Source organism: Eufriesea mexicana, unplaced genomic scaffold (genome assembly GCF_001483705.2).
Source record: "Eufriesea mexicana isolate 0111107269 unplaced genomic scaffold, ASM148370v2 scaffold474474846, whole genome shotgun sequence".
Lineage (NCBI taxonomy): Eukaryota > Metazoa > Arthropoda > Insecta > Hymenoptera > Apidae > Eufriesea > Eufriesea mexicana.
The window spans coordinates 70069-91953 of NW_016907973.1; the positions used below are offsets into that span (position 1 = coordinate 70069).

The 21885-nt window shown below is 40.2% G+C and overlaps 2 protein-coding genes across 2 annotated transcripts in view; both read left to right on the forward strand.

Moving 5' to 3' along the window:
• The window catches only part of LOC108550798 (tyrosine-protein kinase Btk29A), an 86081-nt gene that overhangs the window by 21826 nt on the left and 42370 nt on the right, over nucleotides 1-21885 (forward strand). The gene's annotated exons all lie outside the window — the stretch shown is intronic.
• LOC108550791 (astrocytic leucine-rich repeat molecule) lies at nucleotides 822-3289 on the forward strand. Its single transcript, XM_017904654.1, has one exon. It carries the CDS (start codon nucleotides 955-957, stop codon nucleotides 1984-1986), a length of 1032 nt encoding a protein of 343 aa, XP_017760143.1. The 5' UTR covers nucleotides 822-954; the 3' UTR covers nucleotides 1987-3289.

Below are 21885 nucleotides of genomic sequence, written 5' to 3' on the forward strand. Positions count from 1 at the left end.
TAAATTGGCAGGAAAATTTCGTCCCTTTCGCAGCTCCGCTTTAAACAGCTATAGCTAAGCGCTGCAAGCGTCGACGTCAACTGTATCGTTTCGTCGCCAATTAGCACTTAGACGCGATAATTTACTACCTCGTTATGACGCTCCGCCCGACTATACTTAAACATAGCGGTATACGTAAATAATGATAATTAGAGTGGTGCGACGAAGGCAAAATAAGCGTGCAATTATACTCCGTGATCGGTAAAAGTCGAAGTTAATTTCCTCAAAAGAGCTGCGAGTCTTTGCCAACCGCAAACACCAGCAGCAAACCGAAGTCAGTCATCCCGACCGGTCTACCAGTTCAGTGTTAAAAAAACGTTATCTCCTATCCCAGGGACAGGTCGATATAGAGTCATGTTCCCAGTCTTCCAATATTTACATCATTCACCACCGTGCAATCAGTCTTCCGTCACTCGACACCTATTTGCAGAACCTCTCTCCAAGCAATCAGCCTCAGACCGTGCTTGTCTCTCGCTATCCGGATTATTCGACCATGTACCCCTCTTCCAAGACTTCGCACGAACCACTGACCTAGTCGCGAGTTCCACCAAAGTCGCACGACGTTCTTACACCAAATTGATTCTCAAAACTTCGCGAAATCGTGCACCTGGGACAAGAACACTCGGTAGAGTATCACCAAGATCACGAAGGAACGTGGAATCGTGTCAAAATCTACGGAAGTGACGAGAAGAATCGTTGATAAAGACTGAAAGACACGAACGAGGTTGAGAGTCGGAATTTCGCGGGAAACGTGTTCCCCTTTGCCAGATAATCGTGTCAGGGGTCGCGACTTCTATCTAATCGGGTCTCTGCAACGCGATGCAACGAGTAGCGAGTGTAAACTCTCGAGACGAGCGTTCAGTCGCGATCCAATCGTTAATAGCTTACCCCGACGAGTAGGAACTGGACCTCAAGATGCATGGATCTACTCTGACCTGTCTATCGATCGTCCTGCTATGCCTGACGATCGTTGGGGCCGAGGTGCAGCCTACGTGCAGGCGAATAACCGGCTACACGGTGTGCGACAAAAAGGGAACCCTGGTGGACGTCACTCAGCAGGATTTCGAGGACAGGCTAGAGATCCTCGCCCTGAACCTGCTGGCCATCCGCGAGAACGCTTTCAAGAACCTAACAGTCACGAGGTTGAATTTGGGTTTGGGTAATAAGATCTCCGCTGCGAGCAGGCAGTCGTTCCACGGTTTGGAAAAGTTGGAACGACTAGACTTAGACAGCAACGTGCTGCCTCTGTCTCCGAATCTGTTCGCCGAGTTGACCCAGCTGCATTCGCTGTCTCTGATCTTCAACAAGATCAACAAGATACCCAAGGACTCGTTCGCTGGCCTGACTAGCCTGATGTGGCTCTACCTAGGACACAACGACATCGAATCGATCAACGCGGATTCGTTCTCAGGACTGTCTTCGTCGCTGTTGTTCCTATGGCTGAACGACAATAAGATCTCCAATATAGAGTCCGGTGCTTTCAGCGGGATGACGGAATTGACCAGGCTCCATCTGGAGAACAATAAACTGACCTCCATTCAGACAGGAGTCCTGAAAGGCCTGCACAAGCTGGACGGCCTGTTCCTGGAGGAAAATCAGTTGGGCAGCATCTCCAAGACCGATTTCAAGGGACTGATCGGCTTGAGGATCTTGAACCTGCAGAGCAACCAGATAGCCAGCATCGAGCAGGGAGCGTTCTCGGATCTGAGCCAGCTAGAGCAGCTGGACCTGAGGAAGAACAAGCTGACGGAGATCAACACTGGAATATTCAACGGCCTGTCCAACTTGAAGAAGCTCGATTTATCCAATAACATGATCAGTGTAGTGCAGCCGAGCTCCTTTGCAGGGCTGCCAGCGTTGAAGACGCTGAACCTAGCGAATAACAAATTGTCGAACGTGGATCGGAAGAAATTTGGACTGACCGCTTTGACTATCCTGTACACGTAATGTAAGAATGTAGAAATTGCAGCAATAAAGAAGCCTGTCGTTGCTAATTTGACTAGTGTAGCTCGTGTTCGTCCTCATTCTGCACGGTTGCTCCGATCGATCAACAGGCTCGTAAATTATCGTATTAATTAAAAGCCCGTATCCATATCGGACTGACGCCATTGGGGTCGCTGACAGACGGGATCATTTTGCAATTATACCTAATTAACGCGAGTAAAATGGAAGAAACCGTTGATTAACCGACGAAATTTTCAATTTCCACCGAGTTCGTTAAGCTTATTATTCCTTATCATTAATTTATCGTTTCGAAAGCGTTTTAAATTGTTCGTGAAATGCGTGATTACTATAGGCAATTTCGATTTCGGGTGTCAAAAGCTCCGAGTATATAATAAATTAGAAAATAATTATGACGGAACCGCAAACTCGACAACTCGAATTTAACGATTAGACTTTTCACTATTTTGCAAAATATAGTTTCACTGTACGATGTAAGATCAAGCTTTTCACTTACAATTAGACCACTGTCGCGATACCGTCACGAATTATGTACTCGTGTAAATTGTGCCTACTTTCGCGTGACTTTCGTCGGTTATGCGATTTTCGAGGAGAGGCCATGCAGAATGGTGTCACGTATGTGTATACGACCGTCGTTAATCTGACTGGCCGACATTAGATAAGTGCAAACCTCTGTTGGTCGTTGTTCTTCCCGGCGTTATCAGCGGACAAGAGCGTGTGACACGCGCGGGTCAAGTGTTGCGTTTTAAACGCGCGCGTTGTTCAGCGTAAAATAAACGTAAGGAAAAGTGTCACCGAAATTTCGTTGGATAGCACGAGACCGTGCCTCGTTGATACGCTCGCTGGGTTACAAATTTCCATCTCTAAATACCGCTGGTCCCATTTCCGCGACGGGTTTTAATTTATCCCAAAAAACGCCCACGTTTGCCCGAATCCGGAGGAAAACGAAATTTTTTCGCCCGTTGGAACGGTGAAAAATTAAAATTACGAATCGGAAGGCACGGCTGTTATCGCGAAATGTAAAAATCTCAGCTTTCCGCGTTTACCTTTATGTCGCGGTGCATTGGAAATTGGGGAAAAATTGTGTCGGGGTTAAAAAGGGGGAAAAGGGGTAGAAATATGGGTAGAAGCTTCGGAGAAAAATATTCAGATCAGAATAGACGAGCAGCTCTGGAAATACTAAAATACTCCTACGCGGGGATTCTACATCGGAGAGAGGAATAGTTGAAAATAGAAAAGACAGATGTGAACAGATTTAACCCCTTGCCGGTTAAGCTACGATGGCAAATGCCATAATCAGTGAGAGACGAGTCTTTCCGAGAATAACACGTAACCAAGACAGAAAGATATCGGCGAAAATTAACCACGAGCTTGACTAATGAAAATAATAATTAAATGCTGCAGAGACACGTCTAAGTTACTATCGAAGTATGTAAATTATCATACTAGCTTGACAAAATAAACGCACATGTGTCTTCTGTGTGACCAACGAAAACCTTCGAATTGATTCCTCTGCTAGTGGTCACGGGCCATTCTATCGTTCACCCTAAATTTTTCGTTGAATAGTGGAAGAATTGTAAGAATGTAAAATAAATATCACTCACCGAATTCTCGTTCGAAGACTGTCGAAGTTCCGGGCGTGGCAGGAGCAACAGGAAAATCGGCCACGCGTCGAGCCATTTCGTACTAACGTGACGAAGAATAACACGCAACTGAAACAGAAAGATATCGAAAATTAATCACAAGCCTGAACTGTGTTTACGTTGGACCCACCTGTAAGCCACGCCTTTCTCATCCATGGCATTCATGTTTGACCCAATCCCGTACTACGAGTCTCATAGTATATTGTAAATAAAGAGGTTAATGGCTGAACGAGTAAAGTCGGAACTTTGTAATTCAGTGGACCTCGGTTCAAATCTCCTTGGGATCGGGTTCGATTTTTCTCTGGATATTTTAACACGAATATTAGTATAGGACCCCCAAAACTCGAATTTTAAAATTCCTTTGAATTTTTCGATAAAAAATACACTCGAAAAAATAAAATACTGTAATATAATGAAAATTATACTCGAGTTGAGAAAAGTAATTTCTAAGAGTAATAATTTAAATTTTCGATAAGGAATATAAAAAATATTCTATAGAAAGAAAAGAATTCTCAAAATAAAAAATATTCTGAGGGTTAAAGAAAATAAAAAAATCCAAATGGAAATTGAGAGGAAAATAAAATTAGTGTTTAAATAAACAAAAATTTGAAATCCCGAATCCGAATAAATTTCGAAATGAATATGACATTTAAAAAATGCCTTCAAAGAAATATGAGAAAACACGCGAAAATAGTGAAATTCCGAATAATCTCTGAATTCTGAAGAAGTTTCGGAACTCTCGGAAGTTTTATCGCTCTGTAAACTTATCTCTAAGTTCTTCTATGGTATATAAAAATCACCATTGGCGAGTTCTTATCGGAAGCTAAGAGAAACTTTGTAGCAATAACCACGTTCGTACCAAGGATGACCAATTTGTCAAGATTCCGTCCTTCACACATAAACTCCGATCGATCCTCACGGAGTGGAATCAATCATTCTCGAGGCTAAACAACCTACGCGTCGAAGGTTGACATTTTACTGAACATTTCTTAGACAATAGACGCACGATTCTCCGAAAGTAATACATATATTAGAAATTCTTTAAACGTCAAACCAGACAATGATACCATGCTTAAAACAACCTCAACATAGACAATTGTGAAATTCGAAGAATATTTCAAAAAGGATTAAGATTCGACACGACTACTTCACCAAATTTACGTTTCGACGGTAATTTATGAAACATCAAATTTCAATATTCTATATAACTTTAGATAGCACACTATCCATTAGCTGGTTTCCCATTAACTGCATTTTTCAGCTGAATATTCAATCCCTTCATAATCTTAATCCTTCCCTTGTAGTTATGCGAAGACCATAGATGTATTCGCAATGAGAATGCAGCTTTTGTTAATAAAATTTAATCACCTTATACGACGAATAATCACGTAGCACGTATAAATTAAATTAACAATAATCGTGTATTGCAACAAACATATACGTGAGCTTTAAATATATACAATAGAGCCCACCCATGAAAATACCAACAAGATCACCTATATGAGACCAGGATTCTTAACTCCCTCAAATTCACAAAACATTTTGAATTATGAACAAAAAATACAGATATCAAACTTACTGAAGATACAAATCTCATAACAAATATAAATATAAATTACAAAAATCACACTTATATTCTTTACACAAACCTTCTCGTTAGCTTCCATAATTTTCAGGACACCGATTAAAAGCCACCGATTTTCTGACTTGAAAGAATTCAAAAATGGAAAGGTATCCACTTCGAAGAATCACGCTTGAGTAGTAAGAAATCCAGACACCCAAGTAAAAAGATCCGAACACTCCTGCAAATAATTTCTCTCATACCAATTCAGGACGCTCAAGTGCTCAAACCACCCAAAGAAAACACCCTCGTAAGTAGAGAACACGCTTCCCAGAAGCTGCTGGCGAGCATAAGAAAAGCACTGGTGGCAGAAAAGTCGGTATCAGCCGGTCGCTAGCGTGAGCCATTTCAACGACATGTCATCCTTAACACGGGACCCGATATTTATTACAAGGACTCGCGTTAAAGGCGTACCGGTTGGCCGTTGGATCGGCACGAGCCACGCCGGTGAAAGTGCGGCTTTCGAGCGGTCGCGCGACGTTAGACGCGTATTTCGTTTCGGAAAGCAGATACTTGTGCGAGTCCAGCGGCGTGTCCGGAGGCGGCCGAGTGAGACACCTCAGGTTTGATTTACAACGCTCGCGATGCATTCGAGAACGTGACTGGACCCCCCCAAGCGTTAGACCGTTTAACTCTATCACGAGTAAACGTTGCGGCAGCCTTAAGACGATTTTGCGTTTAACTCACTAGCGCCACCACGGCCCGTATCTACGATAAACCTATCGTAACTATGGTCTATATCATTTTCTAATTTTACCTTGGACCTTTCTTCTTACTATGGGGGTTTAAATATATTCTGTGAAAGTGTTATGGGGGAATTCGGGTAATCTTGGTTCAGAAAAATCGATTTTTTTTTCTACAGTTTAGGATTTAATGTATTTTTTGCGAAACCGTATTTTCCAAACTTGTTGACGGAATATCTCGAGTTCTAATTGGCGGATTGATTTCAAATTTGACGTAGATTTTCACCAGATATTCCTCCATCGCATAAACAACGGATTTCGAAATCGAATGTTTTTTACTATTTTTTTTTAACACACAAAGGACAAAGAAACGAGGAAAGACCAATACTCGAATTTCGAAATTTTGTTAACTTTTGAAATTCTTCGGAAATATTTTTATTTGAAAGACTAGAGTATTAGAAGAAATAAATAGTATCTTGAGGAATATACTTCTGGACTTAAAAATATTAAAAATATTAATAAATAAAGGAAATCGAGCATTCAATGAACATTGTCGAAGATTGTATAAAGTTGTCACTGCGATACATGGAGATATCGAAACACCATAGTCGCCGGCATAAATCATCGCGGAACGTGAGAAACACGAAACTAATGTCAAAATAAAATCCCGCGAAAGGTGACGTTGACATTTGCTCCAGCAAGCGGAGCACCTCTTTTAAAAAGGGCGCATATGTCAAGCTGGAAAGGGCAAATCCGAAACGAACGTCGTACATCAAGCCAGCCGGCCATCCCTCTAGGCATGCACGACAGCGCCCTCGTGCCGGACATTCGCTTCGAATCTCTGAAACTCGTTTCGAGTCTGGTCCAACGGCTTCGAAATACCACGGTGGATAGACCGACAAAGGGACGAAAAGAATCGATAATAAAGCGTTCCTATTAGACCCATTAGCAGTGACTCATTGTCGATTGCAGGACACATTTCGCCAGCGACAGGGCAAACGGTCCGTGAATAACAAAGAACCAGGATCACGACTGTCTAGTCTTATCGTTAGACTCGTATTTCATCGGACAGGACGCGACTATTAATTCGAAAATATTCTCCATAGTTTCGGAATCGAGTCTGCATCGAGGTTCCGGCTATCGTTGCTCGTCCGACTGTTACGTTCCGCGATTTATTACAGGTCATCTGGCCGCCTGAGCCAATTAAATCGGACCTCCACTGCTCTGGAGGATCGCGTCGATACCGTGGAAGCTACTTTTTAGTCGGTTCAGAGGACTCTGGATCGACGATTCCCGGAGAATGGACCGATAAAATCAGTCCACTGACGTCCGAGGCCTGATCGTTCGTCAGAGGATTCCGCTCCGGCCAATTAAGCTGCTTTGGAGGGTCGATAGGTGTTCCTTGTTTCTGTCCAGCTTTAAAAGAAGGATAATCGATCGTGGCAAAGGCCGGCGAGATTCGTCTCGTCTTTGATACGAGATTGATAACTACGTTTCGATCGGTAGATGGGAAATAAGTCCGTCAATCCGTGTTACGAGTGACTATTTATGAAAATCTAGGTTAGAGAGGAGCTCTTTGTCTTTAATCGCAAAAGTCGAGACTAGCCAAGGTCAAGAACAGATTAAGATACTTGCACCAGCCTCGTGGCCTCGGGAGGATCACACGCAGGAGCTCATCAGCTACATTCACGTCCACAAAGTCCCAATCCTTCATCCAACGTGTCTCTATTCTCACTCCTCTCGATTAATCCTAAGCTAGCAGGAGTGAAATTTCATTCCGTGTATAGATTTTGTTTTATTCTGCTTTAATGCATATTGAAAAATGCGACCACTCACGATATCAATCTTTTCCTCCAGTGGCAACTCTCGGGGACCAATTGGAAAAATTATTGCGTAAAGTTTATGCATAATTTTTAGCAGGAAAGCTTCAATTTTCAAATGCAGGAGGTTAATTGTTGACAACGTCGGTAATGACAGTGACTAGCATTCATTGTGCTTTGTCATGAAGCACATTGTCGCTGCATCGAGATACCTATTTGCGATTAATTTCTATAATTCGAGTACACGTAACAAACTGCATTAATAAAGAGGAAACCGAATGCGAGAAATAAAATTGAGGAAAAACTTTCGTTTAAGCTTTCTTTAAGGATCAAATACGTAATAATTCTCTTCGATCCCGGCAAGAAAGAAGCCACGATTACTCGAGCAGACGGTAACAGTTGTCGTATATTTAACGGTGCCGCTTAAGAACCTCGCTTTTATATTATTCCCTAGCACTCGAGATGAATGTCGGATAAAAGGGAGGCGAGCAGAAAGGGATCGAGCGAGATAAAGGTCACCTTTCACCCCTCCTTGCTCCCGAGCCTTTATTTTTTAATTCCTGCCTGCCCACTAGCGCCACCGGGACCCCGTACTCCATCCGTCAGCGCGCTACGCGCTGCAACCCGGCATACACCTAGCCCTATCGCGTACCCATTACAGGGATTGCAATTTTTCTCCTTTTATTACCCACGTCGTGTCGCCTTGCTCTCTAGAAAACGTTATACTTCGGTGTGAGCTTCGTGGAGGTCGGCGTATCGACGGAATCCGCTTTAGAACGGGATTTAATGCCGTCAAGCAAAGAAGGAAACTCGTACAAGCTTGAGGAAATGAGATTCAGATTGCCGCTTGTTCGCTTCGCGTTATCCGTGTTATAATGTTTCCTTATTAGCCGGTTAAGAGGCTTAACCGTCTAATAGGGTTAAGAGGATTCCGGGAGAGATCGGAAAGGGATCGGAGGAGGTTAAAAATAGCAGTTGGAGGATACAGAGGAGCGAGGAGTGAGATTCGCTGTTAGCTGAAGTTAAGCTGCCCAGCGAGGAGTTACACCGACTTCATCCGGAGTCTAATGACCTATCACCTGCAATGCTACCTCGCGTTGCTTCTGCGGGAGTTGAAGACTCTCGAGCATGAAACTTCTCTGGTAGCCGGTCCGGGAGTGCAAAAAGTAGAACTTCGATGCATATAAGCACGCTCTGCAATCTTACCTACTCGATGCAAGCTCGTGATACCTGGTCCAATGAAATCGTTAGCGAGAAAGAAACTTGCGAGTGCAAATCCCTTCTCTCGGATTTGATTACTCCTGTCTGAGAAGAACCTAGTCCGAGGGAATCTCGTTCGACTTTTGAAAATCGTTGTCACGAAGAGGAGAATTGTCATCGATGTTCCTCGCGTTTCCACGCTATCGACGGGTTTCGCTTTCCGCTTTTAAGACACGTTCGAGCTATCAGACGAAGAAGCGAAACTGTGTAATAATCGATCAGCCAGCGGTTCGCTCGTTGAACCGGGGAATTCGCTTATTCCCGGGAATCCGCGCGAAAAATCCTTCGTTCCCCTTTAAAAGCGCGATTTTCACGATTCTCGGTTATACACCTGCTAGATGGAAAGAAAAGAGACGATTAACTCGTCGGGCGACTCCTTTCGCCACTGGGGTCCCTCTCCTTTGCGATCCCGAGCACAATGAGGAACGAATCAGAGTTTCAGCTCGTTCGGGTAATATTCGATTCCATTACGACGACGATAAATTCGACAATTTTCCACTCCTTCAACCCCTTGGCGTGTCAAACACGGGTATAGGAGAGAAAGACTCGCAGGGGATCTTATCCGAAGACCCGGGTGCTTAAAGTCTCACGGAAAATGAGGCGGCTTTCTTGCATTCGCTAGGGTTTATCCGACAGATCTCAGGCACTCTGCTCCATTTTTATCCGTTTTGGTTCACCATCGATCCCATTCCAGCTGGTAAAAATGTTTGAATAGTTTTAGACGGATTTGCCAGAGGATTTGTACCTTTCCAAGTCGCATGGAAAGTGTCCGAGGATGATTCCGATCAGAGATTCAGTGATTCTTGAGATAGGTTCTTTCGTCTAGAGATTTTCGTGTCGGAAAACGACGACGATGGAACAGTTTGGAATTTCTATTTCGAAATTTGTTATAAATGTAGAATTGGAACGAGTGTCAAGAGTGTTTTGGCTTAGGACGAAAGTGATCATACGCAAGAAGATTGACTGCAAAGAATATTTATAATAGAGTCGACTGAAAGTTTAGGGATGTGTCCAAAGTGGTTGAAGTACCTGGCCCACCGAGATTACGTGGGAAAGGGCATAATTGGGAAAGAAAATCTGCGTATGCAAGAGGACAGAATGAATGATTTCAATAAGAGTGTAAGGGCACGGGCGAGTCAGTCTTGAAGAGTCCAAGAAAATCTCTTTTCAGTCTGAGAGTTGTCAATAAAAGACAGTGTGTCAAAGTCTAAAGTCAGTCAATTTTAAAAATGATCAGAAAAGCCCATAGCGAATCTCTCTTGTTTCATAGCCAGCCGCCATCATTCTATTTATCAGCTGATTTTATTCTATTAAGGAGCCAACAATACTGTCTTAAGTCAATCCACCCAAAGTCCGATCCTAGATAAATTATTAAACTATTATTAGGAAATTGAAGAATTTAAAGATCTCGAGACCTTAGAATATTTATCTTGAGTGTCCATTCCAAGAGTCCACGTGATTTCTATTTGATTTTCTTAGGAAACCGAAGTTTTGTTGAGAAATTCCTTGAGAATTGCTGAAATCTCGGAATGTTTGCGCCATTAGGAAACTTCAATGGAAATCTTGAAATTTTTATCTCGAGGAAACCTTCTGGGAATCCAAGTGATTCCTGACTGAAATTTTCGAGATCCGAAGCTTCCTTCCAATTAATTACCAAAATTACCGAAACTTCGGGATTTCTGTACCTAATAGGAGACCTTAGAATCTCAGAATTTCGATCTTGAGCAATTACTGCGAACATCCAAGAGATTGATGACTAAAATTTTCAGTAAATCGAGTCTTCGTCGTAATTGACGAATTTCTTCAAAATTACTCGAATTTCAGAATATTTTTATTATCAAAAAATATCAAAATCTTTATCTTCGATCGATTATACTAAAAGCCCAACTGATCCCTGACCAAAATAAAAATTTTTGAACCTAATCTTCACAGTTATCAAACAGTATCGGAAAAATAATTGTACCCTCGAAATCTTTATATTAATAATTATTAAAAATTATTAAAAATAATTAAGAATCCTAATTGGAGGCTTGGAAGACTTTGGGTTCGAAGTCTCGGTCCCGAGTGATCCCTGTTAAATATTTCTAGAAAACCACCGCTTCTGTCGATAATTCGAAAATTCGGGATATTTACATACACCTGATAAGTACCTGAAACGCGACAAAAGCCGCAATTATGGAGCCCGAGTAGCGGCACGATCTTGGTTACTTTCTCCAGCGTGGGAAACCTGCGACAAACACGTCGACGACATTGTAACCGGATTAAGTCATCTCGCCTGTTTTAACTCGCACTCAGTCGAGCTTAAACCGTCGTTACAATATTAAGTGGATCGGATCGAGCGCAATGATATACGGGGACCTTCCAGTTCGCCACCCTCTCGCTCTCCTACGACAATTGCTCCATCTGCTCCTGATAAGTAGGCGAGTGAAACAGTCGCCTTGACCAGTAGAGTAATTTCATTCTGCTTTTCGAAACAGTCTCGCTCTTGCTCTGATAACCGATTTCTTTAATCGGTAATTAGTATCGTTATTTTTAAAAAATAATCTCACTCTCGAATACAGAGAGTGTGTGGTTCCCGAAGTTGGAACAATTAATCAGTGAAGCATTTTAGTTAATTTTTTTTAAATTAACTTTATTAAGAATTTAATTAATTTTATTAAAAATTCCGTGTTGAATTTCTTCGACTATTTTCTACCATTCCCGAAGTTAATGTAGTTATCAATGTTCCTACAGAGGAAGAAGTAAATGAGAAAGAGAAAGATAATGTAAATAAAAGAAACAGGAACAGAGAAGGGACGCACTGTCAACAAATTTCTCAAAAAGAAAGGAAAAGGAGAAAATTAAATAGAAAAGAGAGGAAAGAAAGAAGGAATGAATTGTTGTCAACACTCCCAAAAGTAAAAAGAAAGGTGAAAAGAAAGTAAAAAGAAAAAAAGGAGAGTTGCCAGCAACAGTTTCAAAACAAAGAAAGGGAGAAAATAAAACACGAAAAAGGAATAAAGAAGAGACGAATCGTCGTCAACTCTTTCAAGAGAAGAAAGATAAAACACAAGAAAGAATGTAGAAAGGGAGGAATCGTCGCAGACATTTCCAAAAATAGAAAGAGAAGAAATAGAAAGAGGAAGAAGAGCCGAATCATTATGGACACTTTCAAAAAGAAGAAAGAAGAAAATAAAGTACTAATAGAGAACAAATACCAGATGAATCGTCATCAACGTTCTCAAAGGAACGTATAAAATACGAAAAAAAAATAAAAAATGGAATCGTTTCCACTTTCAAAAACAAAAAGGGAAAAAAGAATTAAGAAAATGAAATGCGAATAAAGAATAAAAACGAGATGACCTTCCAAAAGAAAGATATAATGCGAAAAAAATTAAAAAATGTAATCGTCTCCACTTTCAAAAATAAAAATAAGCAACAATTGTCGAAAAGCAGGAAGAGGGATGAAAGCTCCGATACACCCTCCGCCATAAAGCCCCATTTCTAACGCTTCGATAGAAGCTTCGAGGTAAGAATTCCTCTCGCGATTCGGCAACTGTTCGCCCAAGTAATATTTCGGATGTTTCGCGCGTTCATTTCACGCGAAACGATAATAAAGGGTGGTAGTAATCTCGCGGAGGAGGCGCGCGAGGCTCGAGCGTCTTCGTTGCTCGGTCGCGAATCGTATAGGGTCCTCTCTGTCTCGCAGGCCTGTCTCGAATTCGGCACACGCGAAGACACATAGCTCCGGGCAGACATCCGAACAGTTTCCTTTTCTTCTTTGGCGTCGTGCTACGGCCGCCTTTGTGGTGTTCGAGAACACCATTGGCACATTTCGGCCGGAGGTCCCTTAGTAATCTGCATTTCAATCTCGAAGATAATGCACCCGGGACTTCGACGCGAAGCACGCCCTCTTCGCACTGTTCCATCTGTCCGCGAGCGTAGAGGTGGTTTTAACCGACTGCCTTACGAATGGAAAACGCAACCTGTCATCCTGGATCACCTTTGTTTTCAACCTGCTAGTGTTGTTTATTAAAGAGTCCTTCTTTTTAAGGTTAGGTTAGGTTTTCGAAGTGAATGGTCGTATAATAAGTCTGATCGAAGTCTTTTGGGCCCTATTCGCATTACAGGTTCCATAAATTGTCGTGTAATTGGAAAAAGTATCTTGTTCCCTCTGAACACCTGTATTTTGGATCTGCAATCAACTGTATTTTGAATTTGATAATTTATCTTACTAGTTCTCTGATTTTTAAGGTTAGGTTATGTTTTCGAAGTAAATGATTGTATAATAAGTCTGATCGAAGTCTTTTGGGCCCTATTAGCATTACAGGTTCCATAAATCGTCGTGTAATTGGAGAAAGTATCTTGTTCCCCCTGATCACCTGTATTTTGGATTTGATAATTTATCTTACTAGTTCTTTGGCTTTTGAGGTTATGTTTCTAAAGTAGCTTATGGTGTATTTTTATTACAAATTCTTTGTTGCTTTAAGGTTAGAAGAATAATTATTAATTAGAAGAATCATTTTATCAATTTAAATCACCTATGTGCATTTTGGATGTACGAATTTATTTTATTAACGGCATTTTTATGTTTCTATCCAATTTCGTGGTTTCGAAGCAGACTATCGCAAGTCACATTCACATTGGGAACGTAACTAAATAAAACTAATGAAAATTTATTGGTTTTCGTTTGTTTTCGTCGCTTCTAAAGCAGGATTAACGATACAGGAAGAGTATACGTATGCACATACATCCATTAATGACTACGCCGTGTAAATTTCGTTCGGTACAATACATTCATTACTGCGCTAAACTAGCATACATTATCCTTATCGTTATTATTACAAAACGCAAAGTCTATATCTGCCGGAATTTGTAGCTGCGATACTTTGGGATACTACATATACACCTTAAACCATCGCAGTAAATCGAAACCTGATCTCCTCGTTTGATATATACACGTATGCACGTCCCAAAATGCACCACGTGGTATTTAAATAATATTTGGACGAAATTAAATTTAAATTAAATCCCACAAAGAGAGCGAAAAAATTAATTTTTCAAGTTCCACTACCTAGGAAACAACTGTATACCCTTCCTCTTCTCCACTTTTACGGTCGTCATTTAATTTAGCTCTAGACCTATTGGACTGTGAGCCTGGTACAGCTCCAGACCCATTATCTCGAGCCTCATAATTCCCTCACCACGCTCGATTGCACTCGCCATTAGAAATACGGTAATGCAGGAGTTACTTTATTTATTACACCCCACCTGTTAGTGGGACAAAGTTAGAGAGATGTAAAAAGAATAGAAACACACGAGATCTCCATTTGTAATAATAATATGATTCTACCATAGAAAGGTTTAAGCTCTCACTTATTTCAACCCTATATCTGAAGTGCGAGATTTGGGTGTCAGTTTTACATCTGGGCTTAACTTCTCTCCGCATTATCAGTCAGTGATCCCAGATGCAAACAGAACCCTTGGATTTGTAAAACGCTGTACTATAGACTTCAACAATATCCAATGCGTCAAACTACTATATTGCTCTCTCGTGAAATCACGTCTTGAATATGCCTCCACAATATGGTCTCCTAATCTTATTAAATATAAAATTAACATAGAAACAATTCAGCATAAATTTAAGGTTTGCAGCTTATAAATCCGGGACTTTACCGATCACGATTATGAACCTATTTTAAAAAGGCTAAATCTGAAATCTCTTGAAGCTCGTAGGACGATTTCCGAACATGTTAAATCTACAAATGTACACTAATAGGGCTACCTGTTAGTTTTATATACAAATAAATAAATATTTCCTCCATTCATACGACACATAACCTCGCCACCTCGCCACCATGTACCCCGAATCTTCAAGTGCATTCTTAGACTCACTTCGCGTTCGTAATAGACACCCTAACATTCTAACGAACCATCCACGCTGAAGAGTTTCATCTGCATAGTAATATTGCAGGTAGCAACAACAAGAGTTGCAATCGAGTGGAAAGACGAACTTAAACACACCTCCGGCTATTTTTCCATGCTAATGCGCTAACCAAATTGAACGTCGTTCTCAAGAATGTTCCTCGAGTACTCGTCAAATACCTGGCCACGCTGTTTCCAATTAAAACTCGCGGTCTCGTCGATCCGAGATCTCTCGGAAGCTTCGAGTAGATTTGCATGCTAGAGACCAGAAACTCACGCACGGAGTGCCATCCGGACAAAATCAAAGACCACGTTCGGGGATCGTTCGAAACTCTGCATCCCTTTGAAAAAAGCCTTGGTAACTTTGGTCCAAGGTTGCTTTGATACTAACACGCGTCAGAATTGTCTGAGGATCACACGGACCAGTTACAAAAGTCCCAAAAATCCTCGGATCACACACTCTGTCTAGTCAGGGTGACGTTCCCACATTGTGGGCCTTATCACATAGGTATCTACAGATATCCAGAGATTGGGGACTAAAAATTAGAGTATTTAGAGGTATCCAGGTATTGAAAGACTGTTAGTCCCAAGACCAAACTTTCCGAAGGTTCCTTTGATACCAACACGCGTCAGAATTGTCTGAGGATCACATGGACCAGTTACAAAAGTCCCAAAAATCCTCGGATCACACACTCTGTCTAGTCAGGGTGACGTTCCCACATTGTGGGCCTTATCACATAGGTATCTACAGATATCCAGAGATTGGGGACTAAAAATTAGAGTATTTAGAGGTATCCAGGTATCGAAAGACTGTTAGTCCCAAGACCAAACTTTCCGAAGGTTCCTTTGATACCAACACGCGTCAAAATTGTCTGAGGATCACACGGACCAGTTACAAAAGTCCTAAAAATCCTCGGACCAGTTACAAAAGTCCCAAAAATCCTCGGACCACAACCTCTGTCTAGTCATAGTGACGTCCCCACGTTGTGGGCCTTATCATGTAGGTATCTACAGATATCCAAAGACTAGAGATAAGAGTATCTAGAAGTATCTCAGGTATTGAAAGACTCTTGGTCCCAAGACCAAATTTTCCGGTTGGAAATTGGTTTATTTGTTTATTACCAGTGTACCATGAGTCATGAACACTCGTGTCACCTTGGACCCCACATCAGTCCCTAACAGAGGGCCATAAAATAGCTCTATTTATATATATGAAACAGCGCGAGAACTGATAAAGCGACACGTGTCGAACTATTATGTTCATATTATCTTAGAAGGTCACGTGTTCGCGAGAAAAAATGATTCATTGGATTAAAAGGAAAAATTTTGTATCCCTCTTAATTCTTCCTTTTTCGAAAGGATGAGAGTGAGGTGATTAACATAGATCACATAATTAACCTCCAAGTGTTGACCACTATTTTCAAAGCACTAGTGGTACCGTGACGTCAAATAGATTGACTATCAATAATGGTGACTGGAAGTCAAATTGACTCCGTGTCGTCAGTACTGACATGACGTCAATTTGACGTCATCCTCATCAATTTGAAATACTCGTATAGTACCTATAACGCGCTAATCGTAAAAAGTATAGATCATGCCAGTTTGTCTCACACGTGAAAATTGTTTCACAAATTTTCGAATAAAAAATTCCACATATAATCTACCTACCAAATGAAAAAAAAATACAATTTATTTTATAGATTACAAATCTTATTTATATATCAAAATTCTTTTACAAAATCTGAAATAAAGGATTCGAACATCTATCACAAAAGATATATACATACGATCACGAAACTGAATGAAATTCATTTCACAGGTCGTAAATTCTAATTATGCGTGAAAATCCTTTGACGAAAAATAAAAAGTTTGAATACGTAGTACATTTATTACAGAAAAAGAGGCGATGAAAATTAATGCGATTTATCGCAGAAATTATAAATCTCGTTTACGTAAGAAAATTCTTACGTAAAATCGCAAATGAGAAATTCAAACACCGATCCAGTTGCATGCTTTAGTAACAGTACGCTATCCACTACCACCCACTGCCACCCACTCTAACTACCCTCTGCGCCAATCGAGTCCAATTAACAGTCAAATGGTCAGACTACAGAACAGTGTGACTTTTGACACGGCTCTAAATTTCGTAATTAAGCTTCAACAAATTTTCATTCGCGTATCGAAACACGTAGAAAAATAATTTTACGTCAGCAGCACTCGAACGTTCAAGTGGCACTGCTCGGATTATTACGTCGAGAAGTATGTGCCATTACGTTCGATCACGATATGCAAATGAGTATATTATTGAGTATATATGAGTAAGAAATTTAACGCTTCGTAAAAATTCGCATACTAGAAATATTTCATTGTTTTTTGATATTTCCAACGTAATAACATGCGTTATAATTGTTAGGAAAAATAGTTTTGTTTAGTTGAAATTAGGATATATGTTTAATTATTCGATATTGGCGGAGACGACGCCACTGTAGATAAGTTTAATAAGGTGACTTTAATAAGGTCGCAGTCTAATCGGCCCGAACTTAATTAACGCGTAATTAGGCGAGAAAATACGAACATCCATAGAAATAAATGGCATTTACACGGTAGCTATAGTATCACAAATTTCGTGTCTTAATTGTTCGGTAAAATAGGGATGCGTGCATAAAATTAAACACTACGTCAGACGAATCACGAATTCACGATTCACCGACTATCGTGCAAAATTCGTCGAAAGCATAATTCCAATTCACGAACTATCATACAAAATTACGAACATATAATCGCGAATAACAAACTATTATCCAAAATTCGTAGGATTCGTGTCGCACAAGAATCACGATTCGCGAACTATCTTGCAAAATTCGGACCCATATTCGATTCACGAACTATCATCTGAAATCCACCAAACGTATAATTGGAAATCACGAACTATCATCCGAAATCCATAATACTCGTATCTCATCGGAATTGCAATTCGCGAACTATCACGCGAAATTCACCGAACGCATAATCAGAAATCACGAACTATCACGCGAAATCCATAGCTAGACTAGTATCTCATCGGAATTGCAATTCGCGAGCTATCACGCGAATTTCAAACGCATCGGAGGATTCGCAAATGGAGAAAAATTCGTCAAACGCATAATCTAACAATTCACGAATCGGCGTGCGAATAAAAGGCAAGTGTCGACGGTACCGGATGATAGAGTTTGCAAAAGGACACCGGAAGCGTTGGCCGGAAGGTTGGACGTCTCTGGATGGTAATGCATGGAAAGACAAACGAGCGACGGTGTCAGGGCCGAGTTGGGTAAAATACAGCCATGCGTCCCGCTCCTTTTTCATCGGCGATCGATCATTATGATCGACGCCCTAATACTGTGCCCCGACAGCCAACGACGCCTTCGGATATTTCTTTTCGCCGCTGTAATTTACGGACCACGCGCTGCAAATAAGACTGGCGAACGTCTTCGATCAGAGTGGAACGTGATTAAAGTAATTGGGATTATGACACCGACGTGCACAACTGTTTTTGAGCACGTATTGATCTCGATTTTTGCGCCATTTGCGATCCAGCCGGAAGTCGAGGATCGTAAATTACTCCGCGGATCGTTCCTTTTCCACTATGAAAGCATGGCAGTTCGATGATCCCGATTTTTACGCTATCCTGATCGAACTGAAAGTCCAGAACCATAAATTATACGACGATCTCGCCAGGCTTCTGTTTTTGCATGGGGAACCGATTCTCGCGCTATTTGCGATAAAATTGCAAGTCGATGAGCATGAAATACTCGATGGACACTTGATGCGAAGATCTCCTTTTTCGCTCGATTCTCGCAATTTTTATCGTGCCTTCGATGGAACAAGTATAGTAATTCGTATGTAATATCAATTTGTTACACGTGGTAAAAAGATATACGAAGAACTGGGATAATTAAATTGCATTGATTGTTTTATGAACTCGCGTGAAAGGAAAATTCGAGAGAGAGTTGGGTAAAATCGCGTGGAAAATTTCTCTGCTTTTCTATTTTTTTATTATAATTCTCTTAGCGGAAAGTTTGCACTCGTGGCGATATTCCGAGAGAGAAATGGGAAAGCTGTTAATTTAAGTGGTTGATTTGATTTGCAAGTCAGCGACAAGGTGGTGTCGCGATTATCTATAAGTGGAGGAGCGTGATTTAAGTGGCTGGTTTAATTTAAAAGTTGATTGCAACGTGATAAGAAAGAACCCATTGTGACGATGAAGATCCCTGACATCGGTCCTGAAATTACGTACAAGAAATTCGTAATTATTCATGAGTTACTGACAGGCACGAAACAGGATGAAAGAAAGAAGAGAAATATCAGATATCAGGCGCTGTAAAAAATTGTTAATATTATCGTTGCTTTCAAATATTCTTCCACGTGATTCGAATATTTTGTCAACGCTGTATCAACATTTTTCTAACAGTAGAAATGTTGAATATTACGATGGAAAGGTTATCAAAAATTTTTAATATTGCTACGTATTAAAATATTTTTTTACACGATCGAAATGTATTTTCAACGTTGTGTCAACATTTGTTTAACAATAGAAGTATCGAATATTGCAAAGGAGATATCATATAAAATTTTTGATATTAATATTCCTTTAAAATATTGTTCTACGTGATTCAAATATTTTTTCAATGGAAAAATATTTGTTGAAAAATAATTTTTTTAACATCTTTTAACAGTAAAACTATTTACGTATAATACGTACCTATACACCTATAAATATGGATAACAATAATTAAAATAAAATAAGAATAAATTGGTGTATGCGTTTATGTTTCTATTTTCTCATCGATCAAACTTATGTCATATCCACATTTAAGTTTAGCCTAAATACATCTCGTGCCGGATTAAACTAATCTTCGTTTAATCAAAATTATTTTCCCCAAATATACTCTACGCTTTAACCTAAATATACTCTGGAATGTGATACTAGAGTCACAGACCTGTAATTTACCTCTAAACACAGCGAAAATAGACAACAGTAATTAAACTGATACGATGAAAATAGATAGCCGTATATAATTACGTTTCTATCACGATAAAACTCGAAGTTAATTTTAAACTCGAAGTAGCTGCACGTGTTCTGTGTCTGGAAAAACAAAACCTCCGAAAGCAGTCATTTCCACTGGCCGGGTAATTCCCAGTATTAAATCGTTTTCTCTCCGTGTGCCGTTCTTTTTCGTTTTTGGATGCTTGACTAATCGAATCAACTGGAGATCGTAAGTATGTAAAACCGGAAATAAACCTGTCTGACCCCGATTAGCAGGAAAGTAACGAGACCGGTACCGATTCGAGGCTAGTTACCTAGTTATTAATACCCGACGATCGCTAGAAAGTTCAGCTCTTCAAAATGGCGAAACAAATCGCGTATGGAACTCTATTTTCGTGTAATATCGCGCTACGTTATGAAATCCGAATATTTCTCTTCGTTTTTCTTTCAATTTTCTTAAAACTCCTTCTTCGACATTTGAATTCCCGCCAAAAATCTGACGACCCTAGAGAGAAGGAAAACGCGAAGATCGGGATTTGTACGACTTTGTTCTACCCAGTTACTCATTTCCAAAGGTCGAAAGGAGATTTGCAACTATGTAAGGATACGTGCAAATATTTGTACACGTGTGCACACTTGCGAAATGTAGCTCTGTAGATATTCGTGTAAACAAGCGAGTGTAATCACAAGCAGACGCGCAATAAAATTGGAAATTTATCGTGCATTTGTGTGTAGGGATGTGTAGGGGAATTTGCAGGTGTGTGCATACGTAACAGGGGATATTTAATTAAACATTTTCAACATAGTGCAATCTAATGTAATTAATTTGGTTACTAGATTGTGATTCCCCGATTTTAATTAGCAAACATTACTAGATAAGAGGTTAGAACTATTTTGTATTATATTATTGCTATAACTTAGGAGAGATGTACATGCCTGATACAACGTAATATAATGCAATTAATTTAATAACTAGAATGTTATTACCCGATTTTAATTACTAAAAGTTACTAGATATGGGGTTACAGCTGTTTCGTATTACATTATTGATGGAACTTAGAAAAGAAAACAGTGGGTTATTATAACCCAGTGAAATTAGCTTCTAAAAGTTAGTATACTTTACAGTATAGTGAAATCGTATTAAAAGTTTAATTATTTGGTCAAACTTTTTATCCTTGCGTTGTCTCTAAGTACAACATTAATTTTACACCTTAATTATTTCATCAAAATTTCGCAACAGAAATAAAAATTTCCGACGTTACAAATTTCTGCTGGAACGAACCTTTTCCCGGGGCTTTAATCATTTTATCAAATTCTTTTCGTTCTAGCAATAAATTCTAAATCCAGTGAATAAAATCAGATTTTCCAATATTAACACGCTGCCAACACAATTTTTCCGCTGCTATTTACATTTGTAATTAATTAACCGCGTAAAAGTAAAATAGATATTTACTCGCTGCCGAAAATCCTTCATCAACGCACGCTTCGCGAGCATGCAAAATGCTCGTCGACATTAATGTCTGCCTATAAATGCACGAAACGAGCACGCAATACCCGAGGAAAGGAAAAACGTGAACACGCGAATCGGAGATGCAGAAGATATCTAAATATCCTGACGTACGAACAATAGAAAACGGTTAGAGCGTATTCCCCGTGTGTACGTGTACAAAGCGGAACGCATATCAATAAATACGTACACAAACACGTGTGTATACGCGCACAAGGCCCGTAAAGGGTAAACAGGCAAACACGTAGACATTATACACACACGAGACAGGCAAGCAGAGCGCCATTATGAAATCGAGTGAACATAATATTGGTAAATTATGGGTTTCCATTTCCAACGGGACAAACGAATCGCGTTGAACAAATGTCGTAAAGGGCCATCGTTGACGTGCCAAAAGGGCCATGGTACTCGCAAAGAGTACTC